This window comes from Thamnophis sirtalis, unplaced genomic scaffold, assembly GCF_051295495.1.
Source record: "Thamnophis sirtalis isolate CommonGarterSnake01/CBP01778 unplaced genomic scaffold, rThaSir2_p1.2 scaffold_3, whole genome shotgun sequence".
Classification (NCBI taxonomy): domain Eukaryota; kingdom Metazoa; phylum Chordata; class Lepidosauria; order Squamata; family Natricidae; genus Thamnophis; species Thamnophis sirtalis.
This window is the reverse complement of record NW_028261383.1, coordinates 64,294,282-64,314,012: the sequence shown is the minus strand read 5'-3', so window position 1 is coordinate 64,314,012 and position 19,731 is coordinate 64,294,282. Positions and strand designations below refer to the sequence as shown.

Here is a 19,731-nt window from a genome sequence, read left to right as displayed (position 1 = left end):
TTGTGTGTGCTTTCTGAATGTGATTGCTGCTGCAAACTCTGTCACATCCTTGCAGCAAATAGTGAACAGCCAGGTCAGTTTCAGCACATTATTGCAGCCTGATTCAGCATGAGCAGCTGATTGGCAGGTTGATCAGCCTCCGGAATACCCCCAATCAGCTGTTCAAGGCTGCAGGGATTGCCACAGACTACCACCTCCTCCATGCCTTGCTTTTTGGCTACATTCAGTGTATAAGACACACCCAAATTTCCACCCTCTTTTTTGGGGGGAATGTGTCTTATACTCCAAAAATACAGTAGTAATGTAACCTGCCATTCCCATTTATGTAAGAACAATATTGATAGTTGAATGCTTGCATTGCTTTTGACTATTTCTGTTTACATTAATACTAATTTCCAGTTCTTACTGCTATGAAATTGGCTCAGATTTGGTCATTTAGAATACTGGCAAACTTATCTGGTGAGCCACAAATTTGTGCAGGTCTGAGCTCTGAATGCCTGACCTGTATCTCTGGTGAAAACAGTTGACAACACATTCCTGTATCCAGAGTTTACTGAAATGCAAATTAACATGAAGCGGCCTGTTCCCACACAACAATATCATATACAATGGACTGAATGAAATTTTACTCTCAGATTCTCGTGAGTCCAGTTTACTGATCATAACTCCCAGTAAAACTAAGATGTGGTCTTACAATGAGCAAAGGGAGTGAAGCTACAGTGCTTTGCCTGATGTTTATGAGGTTATAAAGTCATCAGTGGAAATCAATAGTGGTAAATCCTTATGATAAGACTTAAACAATTTGGGCTGTCCTAACACGTTTCCTGTGTTGCTTTCTGACCTAGGGAGAGAGAGGAGAGCCTGGTATACCCGGTCTGCCGGTAAGTGCCCCATTGTAATCAGCCATCATAAATACGATAAACAGCTAGAGTGGGTAAAACACCTTTCATCTTCATTCCAGTTTTCTCTTTTTCTGGTTGCTTAATGCTGGTCTAGGAAAGACTATATTTTTTCTTCATCTGGCCAAGTCAGCTTTGGAGAACTTCATTATCCATCTGTCCTGGCATAGTTATGTTCATACAATTATGAATGTAATTGTATGAACGTTAATATATTTAATATATTTAATAAATACAATCCTATCCATTAGGAAGTGCTTTTTTATAAGTTTGCATTTCTGGAATATGATCTGAAAAAGTCTCAGCAATTATCTTTGTTATATTTCTTTTAGGCATCCAGCCTTACTGGAATTAAAGGAGATAAGGTAACTGCCCAGGAACAAATCTCTTGTTACAGATGTAAGGAATACGCAGTGTAGTGTATATTGTATATTATAGCAGAGAAGTTGGCATACAAAAATTATTTCACAAGACTATTATGGCTCTCTTTTTCAGTAGTTTCATTTTCTAATTTGATTTAATAAGAAAAAGCAGTGCTCAACTTAAATGTATCACATGTCATGCCATCATTGATGTTGTGATTTTCCTGTTTTCAGGGAGAAAGAGGTCTTATAGGACCTGAAGGTCCACCTGGACCTAGAGGAGATGATGGGGACAAAGGAGAACGTGTGAGTACTCAAGGTTATGATGAGATATCATAATATATTGATTATGGTAATGCAGCCTGATAAAACAATCGATGTAACCCTGAGGTAAGGTGGGTGGCCAATTAATTTTATAAATAAATAAAGTTAATTTTTTTTCCTGCTGAACAGCAAACTGAGATGTTGATTGCTTTGATTTCTGTCAAGACTTGTTTTCACTTTTAGATATAGCCTGATTATTACCTCATCTGCCTTGGAGAGCAAAAGTGAGGATCAGGCTCACATGGCTGTGAAAGTTACTGTTGGCTTCATTATTAGAATGGGATGATGATAGAAGTGAGGAATATATTTCTTCTTTCCAAATATAGGCCCTTCAGACTCATATTTCCAAATATAGGCCCTTCAGACTCATATTTCCAAATATGGGCCCTTCAGACTCGTATTTCCAAATATGGGCCCTTTAGACTCATATTTCCAAATATGGGCCCTTTAGACTCATATTTCCACATCTGGGCCCTTCAGACTCATATTTTCAAATATGGCCCCTTCAGACTCATATTTCCAAATATGGGCCCTTCAGGCTTCCACCATTTCATCAGATATTTCACCAGACATATTTCAATTCACTGATGAATACCTCTACCCCCAAATACTCTTTGTGATTCAATTTCTTTTCATCACAGAACCTTTTCCAGATCTTCTCAATATTTGTGAAGCTGATCTTAAAGATGATACATTATTCATAATGATGGGTAAGGATATACATATATGAATATATGACATCCTATTCTTCTTCTTTTTTTTTATTCAGGGACCTCCTGGTCTTAGTGTCCCTGGCCCACCTGGTCCACCTGGAGAACAAGGAGAAAATGTGAGTCCTAAATTCATGCCAACGGTACATCTTTAAAGCTCTGTTATTCCCCTTTTTTCATTCAGAAAGGGAAGGAATCCCTGTAAAATAGACCACTTAACTCCCTAGTTGCATTTCAATTTAATGAGCTGACATCAGTGCAATGCTTTGGCTCCTAATCCATTGGGTCTAATTAAAGAATGCTCAAGTGTTACTTCTCTTTTTACTAATGCTAGATATAGACCTAATCTGTTTGTGCATTCACTACAGAATGCAGAGCAATGTACGGTATTCTTGCAACCACTAATAAGTAATAAAGCTCTGCTTTTTTTCATAAAGTATTTCTTAGCCCTTGTGCAACAACCTTCCTTATGCAGTTTTCCTGACTAAATCATTTGAACCATAATAATTATCAGTTTTCTTTTTTCTTTCAGGGACTCACAGGACTGACTGGCAAAATTGGCCCAAAGGTGATTATTGTGCATTGGAGGAAGGGAGGAAAAGGACGTTGATTTGGGCTCTGGGCTAGGTGGGTGGGTCTTAGACGGGTATGGTAATGATACATAACCAGTCTTGGGTGGATGGACAATTTGGGAGTGTTCTTTAAGTTGTTGTTACTGGAAAGACACAGTTTTTAGCAGCACTCAGGTATAGGTCTGGTTGGATGAATTGGATTACCTTCAGCTTAGACTTTTGATAGACTATTGGAAGGTGTTTTGGTGGGGCTGTTACTATTAGATAGTAATTAGATAGTAAATCAAAGTGGGAGTAGAAGGTTTCTCAACTTATTTTCCTGAATGTTAGTCATTAGACTTGGTTTGCTTCAGAATTTTGCTGTATTTAGTTTATCCCCCTCCCTCCCCTCCGGTCTTGGGGTGATTCACTTCCTCAGGGTGATCCAGGAGAGCCAGGGGAGAGAGGAGAGTCAGGAAGATCAGGTCCTGCAGGACCAACTGGCCCACGAGGAAAAGAGGTAAGAAACAACTCTACCTTTTTCTTGCATTGGATCTAGGTAACATAAATATTCATTTATAAACTCATACTGTCCTCTATATTTTTTAACTTTTATGCCAGTAATACTGTAGCTATAAACAGTCTTCAGTTAGAATGGTGATCCAATGGATTCCATCATAAATCTTCTTGACTAACATAACTGATTGAGAGTACCTTAATCATGTCTAATAGCAGAACTGGTAAAGCTGCAAGGACATGACTTCCATAGAAATCTTTAAGAGAGGATCATCGCAATAGTAGCATATCATCTTTGAGCATCACATCACTAGTGATCTCAAAACTGGATTAATTTCTCCTCAGGTCGCCGGAAGATATAATCTTCCAATCTAACTTATTTAGCAGAACTTGCTTCCTGCAAGGTCAGGTTCAGTGGTGGGTTTCAAAAATTGTTCGAACCTACTCTGTGGGTGTGGCCTCCCTTGTGGGAGTGGCTTGCCGCCCATGTGACCGGATGGGAGTGGCTTGCCGCCCATGTGACCGTATATGAAGATGCCGACAATACTTGTCAGAACCACCTTAAATTACCTCACACACAGCACTGACATGCATAAGAATATGATGTAAACTTGTTTTTTAAAAGGCATCTTTGGTTTGCGTTAAAACAACTTCAACACACGCAATGTTCTGATTGCACCACAAACGCAGTAGTCATCCTTACCTTTCACAGAGGCACTGAGTTTTATAAATATGAGCATGATAGTGTAGAATAATCATATCCAAGGACCAGTGGTGGGTTTCAAAAAATTTTGGAACCTCTTCGGTAGGTGTGACCTGCTTTCCAGGTCCACTGGTGGAACCTCTTCTAACCGGTTCTGTAGATTTGACGAACCGGTTCTACCGAATAGGTGCGAACTGGTAGGAACCCATCTCTGGTCAGATTTATTTTCATAGGCATACATGAAGCTACCTGAAGGCCATTTATAGGTAGTCCTTGACTTATGACCACAATTGAGGCCAAAATTGCTGTTGTTAAACGAGACAGTGAATTTTGCTCCATTTTACAACCTTTCTTGCCACAGCTATTAAGTGAATCACTGCCTTTGTTAAGTTAGTAACATTGTTAAGTGAATTTTGCTTCCCCATTGATTTTCCACGTCAGAAGGTTGCAAAAGGTGATCACCTGATCCTAGGACACTGCAACCGTCATAAATATGAGTCAGCTGCCAAGCATCTGAATTTTGGTCACATAATCATGGTAATGCTACAAAGGTTGTAAGTGTGAAAAACGGTCATGTCACTTTTCTTCAGTGCCGTTGTAACTTTGTATGGTCACTAAATGAACCGTTGTAAGTTGAAGACTACTTGTATAAGAAATGCTGCAGCTGCATCCTGCAATTTTCATCCGATGGACCTGCAGAAAGAGATGAATTTGTAGCAAGTATTTTTCTTTTGACATGCTAACCTGTTATATTGCAAGGCTAGGACACTAAGTATATTCAGACACAGTGTATGATAGAAGCAATGGTAGGAGGTAATCTTTCTGCTGTGGATTTTAGGGTGAAAGAGGTGACAAAGGAGAAGAAGGAATCCCTGTAAGTAATTGTCTCAACGTATTTATTATCCATTCTGATGCTACTTTTTATTTTATTTTACTTTATTTACTGCTTTTTCTTTTTTCCATAGGGTGAGCCAGGCCTACCTGGGAAACCTGGAGATAAAGGTCCACGGGTAAGTATTATAGGAGCACAACCTAAGAGTTCCTGTTAAAATGAGAAAAGGAATATAAGCAGTGTTGTAGATTCACAGAGGTTGGATAGCATTGCATTGTTGCTTCAGTGCTTCAGGGCTGCCTTTGGAGGCCATTTGGAAAATGACATTTTTGAACTGATCATGTATCTGAGTTTATGAGTTCAAATATCACATTTAATATTTTATGTATTAAACTGCCAGGCATCTTTTCAGTTTGGCAGTAAAGTAAATGAATGAGTTTTTGTTGTTGTAGCCTGAGCCAGAAACTAAAGAATACTTTCCTCCTCTAAAGTTTTTTGTCTGCATGTAGCTTGAAAAGGTGGTTTGCATCAGCAGTGTGCAAGACCTGTAGACTGTCAGCTGCAAAGTATCAGGGCCATACCTTAAGTTGCAGTTTGAAAAAGATTTATTGCTCAAGCCTATACACGGGAATTCAGTCAACTCACAGTCAATACTAAATTGGCATTACATAAGAGTTAATGGTATTTGGAGTGTGTGTGTGAACTTGGAGTGTTTGTGGCAATGTAATGACGCCAGACTGATTACTCTCTTAACTCCACCACATGCCTCTGCTTCTTCTCCTCCTACATAGACTGAAAGGTTATTATAATCTGCTAGTCCCACAATCTTGTATAAAGCTGGAGTAATTTCTAGCATTATTTTTTCAAGTCCAATCCTTGACTAGCCAATTCCAAGAAAAGATATCTCTATGTATGAAATTATCTGATTCTATAGAGTCTTCATTTCTATTTTTATTTTACAGGGTCCGCCAGGCATCAGAGGCCTTCCTGGTGAGAAGGGAGACCAGGGAGACCCAGGTGAAGATGGGAGAAACGTAAGAGCTCCTTCCCATTTTCAAGTGCCATTGCAGAATTTGACTGCAGAACATTGTCCAGTTAACAAAAAATGTTCTTTTCTTTTATAGGGCAGCCCTGGACCATCAGGGTCAAAGGGTGATCGAGGGAGTCCCGTAAGTCACCATGCCATTTTCAAGGAATCTTTTTCCTACTCAAGTTTGTTCTTCCCAGTCTAAATCTACTATTTGGTCTCCGGGTTGCTATATATTGAAACTGACCATAAATATAGAACCAGCCTATTCTTTGAGGGCAGCAGTAGGTGTCTGTTTTCGCCTTAACCAGGTTACAAGGACTGAAGCTACAGGTTGGGAGCAAGTGATTTCTAGGCAGGAAAGGATTGTTTGATAATAATATTTAAACAGGTATAAAGAATAGACCTCTGCAAATTGAGAAGATGCTTCGCTCAAAACCACAAAGCCTCTCTGCATCCATCCTTGAACGCTTGAAGTATAAGGGCAAGAATTCATTTCTGTTGGGCAAGGCCAGGCAAGGGTAAAGCGTTGTGGACCTCAAAGCATATCTCTCAGATGCCCACCCCCTGCTAAGAAGTCCCAGGCTCCAAGTATACCCATCCAGAGTGCAGGAGTTGAGAGCAGGAAAGAGGAAAACATATGGTCACACACCTACTTCTTCTCTACCATTGTAGAAAAAAGCAGTTTCTCTGCAGATATGTAATAGTCATCCAGATTTTTGTAACTCAGGTATAGTATATGCTTATTCTAATTCACACTAAATGTGGAAGAAAACAAAAGGTAGTGTGTGACCAGCAACAACCACTGGCCTTGGTTCCAAGAGCCGTAATGGCACAGTGATTAGAGTGCAGTACTGCAGGCTACTTCTGCTGGCTGCTGGCTGCCTGTAATTTGGCAATTCGACCCTCACCAGGCTCAAGGTTGATTCAGCCTTCCATCCTTTTGAGGTGGGTAAAATGAAGACCCAGATTGTTGTGGGCAATATGCTGACTCTATAAAACCCCTTAGAGAGGGCTGTAAAAGCACTGTGAAGCGGTATATAAGTCTAAGTGCTATTGCTATTCCAAGGGCTCTGTAGTACCTACTTCTGTGAAGGGACAGCTGACCCAGAAGTTACAGAGGAGGGAGCAGTGGTAAATATAGCAGTGTTTCTTCTCTCCATCCATGCTGCTCTTTTTCTGTGCCTTTTCTTGGGTTCCTGTACTTCGTTTACTATCTCTGAATTGCAAATACCTGGGCAATCAATACAAATTACAGAAAAGAGATACTTCAGGAATGCCTCCAATGATTTGTGGACACCAAATAAGAACTAGCTATCTTTCAATCTATTAAATGTATATAATGCCATCCATAAGGGGAAAAAAGATATTACAAGCACTATAAAATTGCCTCTTGCCAAGGTGGCGCAGTGGTTAAATGCAGCACTGCAGGCTACTGCTAGATCAGCAGTTCAGTGGTTCAAATCTCACTGGCTCAGGGTTGACTCAGCCTTCCATCCTTCCGAGGTGGGTAAAATGAGGACCCAGATTGTTGGGGGCAATATGCTGACTCTCTGTAAACCGCTTAGAGAGGCCTGAAAGGCCTATGAAGCGGTATATAAGTCTACTGCTATTGCTATTGCTATTGCTCTTCTTATTTTAATCATTGTTGGTTTTTTTGTCCTCTTTTCTCTGTAGGGAGAGCCGGGTCCTCCAGGCCAAGTTGTGAGTGCAATATTTTTGTTTCCAGTATGTTGTTTTAAACCTTGATTTTGCATATGCCTGATGTACTATTTCATTTATGGTCTACAGGTTGGTGGGGGACTTGGAGAAGCAGGGCAAAAAGGTGAAAAGGTAATCCTGTTATTAAGTCCCAACATGGATTGTACTCCATCTTGTTTTACCACTTGTTAAGTAAGCGATTCCCACAACACTGAATTTACTTTTACAATTCTCCTGACCAAGTGCTCATTCCATCTCAAAACTGATTATAATAGCATTAGCAGAAGCAGTCTTATACAAAGCTGTTTTTGTTTTTTCAATACACTTTCATTCCACAAAACAGCCTACAAATTGCCTGCTATCTTCCTATCGGTTTTATAAATCTTACAGTGTCTTCATCCACTGGCTTTTCTTGAATAAACATTCTAAGAGGGAATACAGATTCAGCCACTGTGTCTAGTTTCTCATTGTCCGTGTATAGCTTGCAATTAGTCATGCTATTTTCCTTGCGAAAAACAATATTGGTCTTCAGTGACATTAATTCTCAGATCCACGCCCCTCATTTTGATTTGTAAATAGATTATATAGGATTTGTTTTTCTGACATGTCTTGTTTGTCATTTTTAGTAACTTTGATGACTTGGGTAGATCCTGGATTTGTTTTGTTACATTTTTTCTTTATCATCATTATGTCTGCTTTGGGGTAGCTTACCATATTTTTCAGAGTATAAGACACACCTTTTTCCCTCAAAAAAGAGACTGAAAATCTGGGTGCATCTTATATACCGAAAACAGCATTTTTTTGCTTCCTGAAGCCCCGCCCTTCATCAAAATGGCCGTGCATACCTTATGGAGACTTTCAGAGAGCTCCTGGGGGCTGGGGAGGGCAGAAATGAGCAAAAAACGGGCCATTTTTTGCTTCCCCCAGCCCCCAGTAGCAATCTATAAGTTTCCATAAGGGTATGCATGCAATTTTTTGACAAAAAACAGGGCCGTTTTTGTGAAAAACGGGCCATTTTTGGGAGGTTTGCAGTGTGCAAAAACTTTTTTTTCCTTTTGGAAAGCTCTTTAACTGATTGAGTTAAATGAATTACATTGATAAGTGCTATGCCAGCAGAAATACCTATCTACTCTATTTCTCTCTATCTCTCTACCTACCTACCTACCTACCTACCTACACACACACACACACACACACACTCCCTACCTACCTACTGTATTTCTCTATTTCTCTCTATCTCTATCTCTTTATCTACCTACCTACTTACTTAACTACTCTCTCTCTCTCTCCCTACTTACCTACTGTATTTCTCTATCTATCCCTTTATCTACCTACCTAACTACTCTCTCTCTCACTACCCATCTACTGTATTTCTCTCTCTCTCTATTTATCTCTATCCCTCTACCTACCAACCTACCTACTCTCTCTTCCTATCTAGCTACTGTACTTCTTTCTATCTCTTTCTATTTCTCTCTCTCTATCCCTCTACCTACCTACCTACCTACCTACCTACACTATCTCTCTCTATTTCTCTCTCTATATATATATCCCTTTATCTACCTATATACTTAACTACTCTCTCTCTCCCTCCCTACCTACTCTCTCTTCCTATCTAGCTACTGTACTTCTTTCTATCTCTTTCTATTTCTCTCTCTCTATCCCTCTACCTACCTACCTACCTATACTATCTCTCTCTATTTCTCTCTCTATATATATATCCCTTTATCTACCTATATACTTAACCACTCTCTCTCTCCCTACCTACCTACTGTATTTCTCTCTCTTTCTCTCCCTCTCTATCCCTCTATCTACCTACCTACTTTTTTTTTTAGTTTGCCTCTTCAAAACCTTGGTACGTCTTATACTCCGGTGCGTCTTATACTCCGAAAAATATGGTAACTTAAATGCTATGATGCTTAGAGGGTTATGATTGTTTAATTATGTACAGGGGGCAGTAAAATAGTAAAAATTGGCTCGCAAAGTAAAATAAAATAAAATATAAAGAAAACAAATAGAACAGAATAGAATGAAACACGGAACAATTAGATCGTCCTATCGGCTCATTGGTACCATTTTTCCTGCTCCACTTGTTACTACATCTTAACAATCTGTTATTTTGCTTCAAAATATCTAGGTTCACTACAGAACAGTCTTATCTCTGTACATAATTACTTGCACATTTACATCTCCAACAGCAGACTTATAACCTTGCCACAAGCATTCCTCATACATTTGTCTATAAATATATTAAACAATTAAGGCATCATGCTCTTAATCTGGGCTCAATATTGATTGATTTGCTAAGCATTCTATTTATTCTTGTACTTGGGAATATATTTCCATTCTTAATCACTTCCAATAAACAAACCTTTTATGTTTTTTTTGTTGACGAGCAAAAGTATGATCAGCACTGTCAACAAAAACTGCACTACACTTTTGAAATTTTGTTCCTTGTCACTTCATATGTTTTAGAACAGAATTCTACCATATGCCTTCCCAGACAGCACACTTGATCAATTAATTCCCATGTGGTTTGTGCATTCACTCTGCTACTTTTCTTTTGTATAAGGAAAGAAAAATAGCATTCTTCCAATCATCAGGCAAAGATCCAGACTTCATATATAGATTAAACAAATCGCACAGCAACCCCAAAAGCAAAAAACACCCATATTTTAATTTCTCCAATTATATCATTATTTTTCAATATTCTCATGTCATTTTTTACTTATTTTGCATCATATCTATCTCAAATACGAATGTTTATAGCATCTCAGTTTCTTTCTTCTGTGTATAGCTATCATTCTTATGCAAATTTCTCAAAAATCTTTCCCACATTATTCTGCTTCAATTTTATTCTAAATTACTTTTAGGATAAAACCTCATTACAATTTTTGAGACTTCATAATTACTCGTCTTTGCCCACATATAAAAAAAAAAAACCCAATTCCAACAAAATTTTCATGCCTTTTAATTATTTTTAATGTTAACCATTCCTTGTCATTTTGATTACCAGTATATTCTTTGCAAAAATATACATATTTTTATTCATTCATTTATTATTTTAAGTTCAAGTTCATCAACTCCATAGCAAAGCTAGGCAGCTTGTAAATAAAAAAAAATAAAAGACAATAAAATGGATCAAGAAGAAAAGAAGTCATTTTTCTCTTATCATAATTTCTGGCAGTAATCATTTTCTCGTGTATTCTTTCTCATCCATAACCTGGCTGTCACCTCATTTTTTCTACCAAGCATCGGTTGTTCCATTAATATAAATCCCTGTTGTTCTGTGTCCTTCTGTAATATAATTCTTTGTATTCTGTTGAAGGAGCTTCCATGTCTTCTTTTGCTTCATTTGCTACCCATACATTCTGTATGAGAGATTAAATTATTTTCCTAGAGGACTCCTCCTTCCTCTTCTTGCAATCATTCTACATTCATTTATTTCCTTCATTTCTTTCTTTCTTTCCTTGCCCAATTTTCCTAAGGTCCACTTTTTACATACCAAAAGATTGCCAACCCCACATTCATAAATTCTCATCACCATTCCGTTCACTGATTCTCCTGGTCTTCCAGCATAAAGAATGAGATCAGTCATGCTTTTAGATTTATAGTCATTCATTTGCCATTAATAGACTTGAGAACATATTTGAAAACAACCTTTTTCTAAGCCACAGTAGATCCTTGTGGCTGGTTCCATTTACTTTTCTACACTTTTTCATCTCATTCATATCCATGCATTTGTGTCATCCATAGAATACGGTATATATTTCTCTAGATCGTATTTATTCAGAACTCTCCATATTTTTTCCAAAATTAATCCAAAGTTCTTTCCATACACATTGTTCATTTGAGAATAATGTGTAACTGTTACCAACCACAGATTCCTACTTTCATGCATATTCATATTAATCTACATAACACCATTTCACCATTTCTCAAATTTATTGTTTATCTTTGTTTCCCTGTATGTAGTGATCAACTCCACAAGATCAGATAACTTTCATTCAGTTTTATTACATCATTCCTCTTAACTTCACAACATTATTATTCATTTTCTCAATCTGGACATTTTTATGTATTCCTATCATAACCCACTTTATATACCAGTTTTCTGAATCTAAATAATTCCAGCATTTTAAAATATTATTTCAATTCTTTCTCTGCATTCCTGCTTAATTTGCGATGTTTGTTAGGTATTTTTCTTCACCTGCTGAAGGAATTTAATAAAATCTGCCCATTTGTTTAAAAATGCATTTAATGTCATGTCTAGTTTGGGCCTCAGAGAAACTTGGATTCTTTGCATACCTCAAAATTTGTTATAAAAAATGAAACTACTTGTGTGCTACTTGTCTTTTTCCATTTTAGGGGGAGCCAGGAGACCCTGGAGAGGATGGTATGAAAGGAACAAAAGGAGAAGTTGGTTTACCTGGCCTGCCAGGAGAACGGGTAGGTTCCAGTTGCCACACTGCATCCTTAAAGAAGGAAATATGGTGCCTGCTTCAGCTGTTCTAGTCATGCAGTTAAACATCTCTATGTTTAACTGCAGGAATATGGGGGCTCATTGGCACTTTTAATCCTTCCCCCTTTCTAACATAACTCCAGGATTTGAGATGGAGGTAAGCTTTTTGAAACAGGTAATCTTTTCCAGGATTGAAAAAATTTCTTACAATTTAAAATGATCGTTATCAGGCTTCAGACTCAAATAGGAAGTGTAAGCCCTCTGCTTTTGTAGCTCACAGAAAAGAATTCACTACTTAGTAAATGTGGATATACTGCTAAATGTCAATACACTCTTAATACAGTGAGTCACTCTTTCCTGCAGTAAGACAAGGAAATATGAAGAGCACGAAATCACGGCTTGACCAAGTCCTTTAAAGTATAAACAGTACAGGGGTGGGTTGTCTGCTGGCATTACTGCCAGTTTGGTGCGCGCGCAACTTTGCGCGTGGGTGAAGTTGCCCATACATAGTTCTGCGCATGCGCAGAACATTAAAAAATGAAAAAAGAAACCATGCTGCGCCTACTAGGAAACCGGTTTGTGGAGGCGTGGCAGGCCTGGATTCTGGCGACCCAAGTTGCCAAACCACTACTGTTCAGCTGAACTGGTCCGAACCAGTAGGAAACCAGCTCTGAAACAGTAGTAAGGGGAGATAAGAAGAGGTTTTGGGAAGGCTTGTAAGACTTCATCAACCATTCCTTTCCCACAAGAGAATTACAGAGATATCTTTATCCCCTCTCTTCCAGGGAATTGAAGGTCTCAGAGGGGTCCCTGGAGTTCGTGTAAGTCTTTTCGTCCCCCTTTTCATATGATTCAGAAGGAAATGTAATGCTGTTGCTTCCTCTGGGATTATTGAATAGCAGAAGGCCCAGTCTGCATAATCATTTTTTTACTTAGATGGTCTGTCAACTGTCTCATTTTGCAGGGTGACCCTGGAGATCGAGGCCCAGTAGGAGAGAAGGTGAGAGTTCTGATTTTGTCATTCACTAAAAGAGATGATGAAAGAAAAGAATCTGGCGAAAGCCATGAAAGCCGACCAAATATTTTTATAAAGCTACAAGATCTGATATTTCATACAGAATTTAGAGAGAACCTTAGGTTTTTTTTTCTTTTTTTAAAAAAGAGGCAAAGTAGCCTCCATTACTGCAGATAAAAGTGGATTATGTAAGAATTATTGAATGGCCATATTCATGGTCTCATGAACAGTAGTTTCATTAATTCCTAAAGTTTCTACTTGTTGCCATGGTTGTTTTCTCAGTCACTTATTTGTTTAAATTTTTCTTCAGGGTGATCGGGGTCCTCCAGGCCTGGATGGTCGGAATGGCTTGGATGGAAAACCAGGACAAATAGGCCCTTTAGGCCAAAGAGTAAGTCTGATACTTGATGCCTTCAGGTGTATCAGGACTCCAGCTCTTAGATTTAACAGCTGTTAAGCCACAATGATGCTGCATTACTCTTCACAAACTCAGCTGTTTATGGGAAGCTGCTGCTAAGTCCAAAAGTGTATTTTGAACATTTTGTACTGATACCAATGTGCACAATAAGGGAGTCACACACTGAGTTTCATCTAATTTGATGAAAAGAAGGACTAGGGGTGACATGAAAGCAGTGTTCCAGTATCTCGGGCTGCCATAAAGGAGAGGAAGTCAAGCTATTCTCCAAAGCACCTGAGGGTAGGACAACAGGAAATGGGTGGAAACTAATCAAGGAGAAAAGCAACCTAGAACTAAGGAGAAATTTTCTGACAGTTGTAAATACTCCAACACTGGAAGTTTTTAAGAAGAGATTGGATAACCATTTGTGTGAAATTGTAGGTTTTCCTGCCTAAACAGAGGGTTGGAATAGAAGACCTCCAAGGTCCCCGTTCAACGCTTCTATTCTATTCTATTCTATTCTATTCTATCTTGTTAGTTCCAACATATAAAAGTTAATTATCATTGGTCTTTACTGGAGCATATTAATTGATTTTATATATGCAAGTTTTATTTTTATGACATTGTTGATTAAGCAGAACAATATAAAGAAATGATGTTTCTTGATGTGCTGAAGCTTGGATAGTACTATACAAATATTATGTAGATTTTATGGGATCATCACTATAGCCATTTGTCACTATTTGTCACCCAGAAAAAAGGAAGTAAAATAACCTCATTTAGAAGATTGAAACTGGGTTCATATAGCACACTGGACCACAAAGTGAGGTGGGTTGGGTTGGATTGGATTGCATTTGTGAGGTGCATAAATTTAGCAATTACATTTAAACAAATATTTTGGGGAACTGCAGGTAAAAGACAATGACATGAGCACAAGGCAGAGTTCAGTGCCTGACTTCCGATTGCATCCTTGCTTTATTTTCTTAGGGTGATCCAGGAAAGCAGGGTGACCCTGGTCGAGATGTAAGTATAAAAAAAACCACTGACCTCTGAAAAGCCTAAATAAGATGAGGGGTTATATTCCTCTTGTTTAACTGATTTTCTCATATTGGGGAGCTGGCACATTTTCTGTCCTAGTCTACTAAATTTGGCTACCATGTATATCTTTAGAAGAGGAGGGTCTCTATTCTACTCTGCATATCCACAATAATCTGTTTTTGTTTTTTTTTAAAAAAAAAACAGGGCTTGCAAGGTCAGCGTGGAGAGCAAGGTCCTCCTGGAGCAATTGGTCCACCGGGATCTCCAGGACTGCCTGTAAGTGAAATGGTTAAAAGACTGGTGTGCATCCACTGCCCATATGCAACATATGAGATTGAAAGCCAATATGCATATTTTCCAATAGGAGCATTTATTAAGTGGGCGGTCATGTCTGTGTTAATCACCACAGCTAACCTCCGTTAGTGGGTAAATTACACAGATCTAGTGAATCAATCAATTGACTATGAATGAAGCCCAGTTGACTTCTCAGTTGACTAACCCACAACTCTATAATACCTCAGCCATAAAATATAGGAAGAATGTTCTTGTACTTCCCTTGCTATCTAGGCCCATATAGAAATGTAAGATATGTACTTATTAGTTCAATTTTCCATTTCTGCTTTTTAAATTTTAAAAAAATATTTAGGTTGACAACTGGACCAAGATTAGTTAATAGAGTGTGAAAGTGGGCTAAAGTGATTGGTAATTAAATTCTATTCAATGCTGGTTGAATGATGGAGATCTTGGCATTAGAATTCCCATCTACTAATTTAGGCTTGCAATTTAAAAGGATGCAACATACACATACACACAAAGAAAATGTAGGATAAGGAGGGAGAAAAATAAAAACTCTGGCACCAATTATTAATACTGTATAGATTTTGTAATGTCTGTGGGTAATTAGCCGCATGCAAATTTATACTTGTTTCGTCATCTAGAATGCAACAAATTCATAGAAAACGAGAAGTCCAAAATGGATGCAATGTCAAACAGACCAAGGACTAACTAAATTTTTCTTCACTTGAGTTTACCTCACTAACCATTGGTTGCAACAAAGTCATATATTCTGTATAGATTCATCCATCCTGTGTGTTCCTTGAAATTCTATGGACCTTTTGCAGTCAAGCTGGTGAAAGCTCTTTTTAGCTGGCTGATCCCCTACATTTCTTTTCCAGGGCAAAACTGGTGAAGATGGCAAACCTGGGCTGAATGGGAAGAATGTGAGTGTTGAGCCTGATCCCTCTGCTAGAAGTGGGGCTTCAGGTTTGACAGGCAAGGCCTGTATTGGGGTGGGAAGAAAGGGAAGAAGGGGGAAGAAAGGGAATTATTAAAATGTGCTGTTTTCTTTCGTTCTTCTAATCGTAAGGAGTATCATAGCATATGCTTCTAAACTAATCTGGAATACAAATATGAAAATGATGTTTACTTTCCAGGGAGAAGATGGGATCCCAGGAGAAGATGGGAGAAAGGTAGTTTCTTCTTACATACTTCCAGCATTTCAGCCAAACTTCTCTCTGTTAATCAGAGATTAGAACCAAATTACTTAAGGGTCCCTGTTTTTCCTCCCTATTTCAGTAACAGCTTTGGGCTATGTTTAAATTTAGAAAATGTCATCAGAGGCACCAACTATATTCCTTGTTTTTCTGAGAGCTACATTTCAATTCAAATAAGCCTTTCCTCAGGAAAACTGGTTTTAATTCTACCACCACCCTAAAAAGAAAGTAGGGATATTCTTTAGAGATGCCAGTCTCAATTTCATTCCCTGTCTCACTCCATTTTCCTTCCAACATTGAGCCAGAATTTTACATTTGGCATATTCAGTCTTTGTTGCCCTTTCCTAAAAATAAATAAAAAAATTTGTAAGTGTTGAGCGGTCAAGAAATTAGCTTAGGTACCTGTTCTGACCTACTCCTCCGTCCAGTAATGAATGCCGAGAGAAGCTTTAATGAGAATGTCCTTTAATAACAAGTCCAGATTCTTGGTGGCCAAGTAAACAAACAGATAAGGAGTTTGGCAGCAAGTCCAACAAACCTTGGCAGCAATACAAACAAACTCTGGCAGCAATCCAGCCTGCCAAGTTAGTTTCTCTTTAGTCCAAGCATTGACTTCTGCAAGAAGGGTGTGGCACAAGCAGTCTCTTTTATAGTCTGGATAGGAGCCTAATGACCATTACCTCCTGTAATTACATAGTTGTTCTTGACGCCGAGGAACAACTGGAACAACTCACAGTTGGTTTCTGGATCACTCTTCCTTGTCTCCTCCCCAATGATCCAAGGCTCAGGCACCACCTGATGGCCAACCAGTCTCTCTGTACCCTGCTCGGAGTCGGAACCCTGTCCAGGGTCCTCCACATCCTGCAGGGCCAACTCATATGGCCCCTCACTGTCGGAGTCTGGTGGCAGCTCCAACGGCTCCTGCTGGGCCACAACAGGTACCTGTCTAGAGACTTAGGAGAATGGTTCTTTTGCGAGCCAAGAACAGCAAATCTAAGAGCGACCCAATTTTGCTCTTTGTCATAGCTTAAGTTGAATAGCAGATCATTGTTGATGATTTCTTCACATCATCAGTGGTCATTAGAGGATAAGAGTCATTAGGCAGTGTTTTGTTAGGCAATGAAACATTAAGGAATTGGCTCAGCACACATCTAAGGTAGGCCATTTTGACCCTCAGAAGTATCCCAAAAGTAGTCCATTTTATTGATTTCCATCTCAGTAGAGGAATGTAACAGATGCTGGCCACTCCTGGTTTAGCAAAGGGGGAAAAAGTCATGTTATGTCATGTGATAATGTAGCATCGCAAGTTTGACACCTGTACCATATAGGTTTAGGTGACTCTCCTTGGATTGTGGTAAAATTCAGTGGATGGATGTTAGCATCCAAGAAAACTGCTATTTATGTATAAGAAAGCTCCACGATGCATACAAATACCATTCTGATTTTTTTAAAATGTGTTTAGGGGGAGAAAGGTGAATCTGGAACACCTGGCAAAGAAGTAAGTACTTTTCCATTAAATGAGTTTTCTTCAGAAGTTTGTTTTTACCTTTATTCTGTTTTTTTTTAGTTTTTTTTTTAGTAAAGGCACTGCCAGAGTTATCCGCCTGGAAAAGTGGATAATCAGAGCATTAAGGTTAACAGGGATCTTGCCAAATATGAGAATAAATACATTGTTTCACAATAAAACATATGGAGGTTTGTGTGCACCGAAAATGCTATGCATGCAAAGAATCATGATATAATAGCCCCGTGTAAGTTGTGAGCAAGGAGAGATTTATCTCCACCCCTTCAATTCTCACAGCTTGCCCCTTGCCAAGCTGTGAGAATTGACACATGGGTGAAGTTTAAGGTAAAAAAAAATATCTGGTCAACTTGCCTGGTCTTTAAATTGTTCTTACGCAAATATTTTTGAAAAAGAGAATTAGATTTAAGGTATAGGATTTTATTAAGTCATAAGTATGTAGATTACCAAGAAAAGGAAAACGGATAATATTTAGAAACATGGATGGGGGAGACTGTTAGCAAGTTATTAGAGCCCAGAAGTTCTCTGTAGAGAAGAATTCACAATGTCTCCTGTTAAAAGGCACTTCAGAAAACAAGGTTGGATAAGATCCTTGGCTCAGATTATGCAAAGCTGTTGCCAGTTTTAAAAAGACCACAGGAAATCTCCCTACGCATGTGGCTAATATCTAACTGTATTTGTCTCTTTTTTTTGACAGGGTCCTGAGGGTGTTAAAGGAGAGAGAGGAACCAGTGGGCCCCCAGGGCCTCCAGGGCCATCAGGTGTTCCCGGCGTGCCTGGACAAATTGGTCAACCAGGCCAGGTAATTTCCTCCTCCCGCAGAATCTATAATAGGAAATGACAAATTACAATAGGGTATGAACATTAGGCCTCAGCAGAAACTAGCATGAAGATGGATAGGGGCTGAAATTCATTATGGGGAGCATATGTGCATGTAAAAGGAAAAAGAAAAAGACAGAACTGAAATTGAAATGCCAATGAGAAAAGCTGAAACAATGGAAAGAAAAAAACTTTGGAGCAGGATAATTCGAATGTGCATGCACACATACAGTATATAAGTAAAGAAAAACATAAGTCTTTTAAATATGCATTTAACCATTTACATTCAGAATCATATTTATATAGTTAAGGATAATGTATTAAAATATTGCTCATATAATCAGTAATTAATATATTGAATAAACCTATCTTTTTATTTAGAATTATTTTTCTAAATTTATTTTTCAAACCTTTTTATTGCTGAATTAGTTTTTTTTAAGCAGAGCAATTTTCCACACTGTCAATATCTCTAATCCACTAAAAGAAGTTACCTTTCAAGTATTCTACAATCACAAGCTTATCACATAAGAACAGGAAATGGATGAATATTTATATTGTATCAATATTTATTTATTTGTTTGTTTATTTATTTGGAGAAAATGGCAATGAGCAAACAAGCTGGATTAGGGATCAAAAATTGAAATTTGATCAAAGATCTCCCCAATATTTTCAAAAACTTTCAATCAGACTAATTAACTGGGCATTGTCAGTGAAGATGGTAATGTATACAATATGTTTTACAGTCAGCAATATAAATTATCAAGTTTGCTGCTAATGTGATGCAGTTTAAATAGATTATAATCCTATCCCTAGTCTTCATCATCAGTTCCTGTTCACTTGGTATAAAAATAATTCTATACAAAAATATCATTATGGGGAGTCAGTCAAATCTCATATCATCTTTTCAAGAGAACCATTTCTAATTAATAAAATATTTTTGTGAGAATTGATAGTAAATAAATATGCATTGCATTAATCAGGAAGAATTTAGATTTCCAGAAATCAGTTTGAAAGAATTATTGGTGAATTTTGCTTTGGCTTTGCCAAAGAATTTATTTGAAACGCTCATAGATAATGTTTCTTTTAAGTGTCCTGGTATTGCTCATGTGGTTTGTTATTATTGTGGGTTTGCTATCCTTGCTTAGTGACCATGTTGGTTGGTCTCAATGGGTTAAATGTCTCTTTCTAGTTCTCTAATAGTACATTTTGCTATTTTCAGGGCTTGCCCGGCCTCCCTGGATTATCTGGCCCAAAGGTAAGCAAGCATCTACTATGCATCACATCATATCAGTAGAATTGTAAAAAAAAAAAAGTCAGATGCCACTGCAATTCCTCCTTCTGTCTCAATGGCAGCTGAATTCCT

The 19,731-nt window shown here is 38.2% G+C and overlaps 1 protein-coding gene across 1 annotated transcript in view; it reads left to right on the top strand.

The window, feature by feature from the left end:
- The window catches only part of COL7A1 (collagen type VII alpha 1 chain), a 121,441-nt gene that overhangs the window by 54,070 nt on the left and 47,640 nt on the right, over positions 1-19,731 (top strand). Inside the window, exons 49-71 of the mRNA XM_087708992.1 lie at positions 846-881; positions 1,232-1,264; positions 1,496-1,567; positions 2,355-2,414; positions 2,828-2,863; positions 3,286-3,366; positions 4,904-4,939; positions 5,031-5,075; positions 5,860-5,931; positions 6,022-6,066; positions 7,602-7,628; positions 7,716-7,757; positions 11,991-12,071; positions 12,870-12,905; positions 13,049-13,084; positions 13,410-13,490; positions 14,484-14,519; positions 14,739-14,810; positions 15,710-15,754; positions 15,968-16,003; positions 17,490-17,525; positions 18,247-18,351; positions 19,588-19,623. Of these exons, the coding sequence (XP_087565118.1) occupies positions 846-881; positions 1,232-1,264; positions 1,496-1,567; positions 2,355-2,414; positions 2,828-2,863; positions 3,286-3,366; positions 4,904-4,939; positions 5,031-5,075; positions 5,860-5,931; positions 6,022-6,066; positions 7,602-7,628; positions 7,716-7,757; positions 11,991-12,071; positions 12,870-12,905; positions 13,049-13,084; positions 13,410-13,490; positions 14,484-14,519; positions 14,739-14,810; positions 15,710-15,754; positions 15,968-16,003; positions 17,490-17,525; positions 18,247-18,351; positions 19,588-19,623 (1,185 nt within the window). The remainder of the gene's footprint in view (positions 1-845; positions 882-1,231; positions 1,265-1,495; positions 1,568-2,354; positions 2,415-2,827; positions 2,864-3,285; positions 3,367-4,903; positions 4,940-5,030; positions 5,076-5,859; positions 5,932-6,021; positions 6,067-7,601; positions 7,629-7,715; positions 7,758-11,990; positions 12,072-12,869; positions 12,906-13,048; positions 13,085-13,409; positions 13,491-14,483; positions 14,520-14,738; positions 14,811-15,709; positions 15,755-15,967; positions 16,004-17,489; positions 17,526-18,246; positions 18,352-19,587; positions 19,624-19,731) is intronic.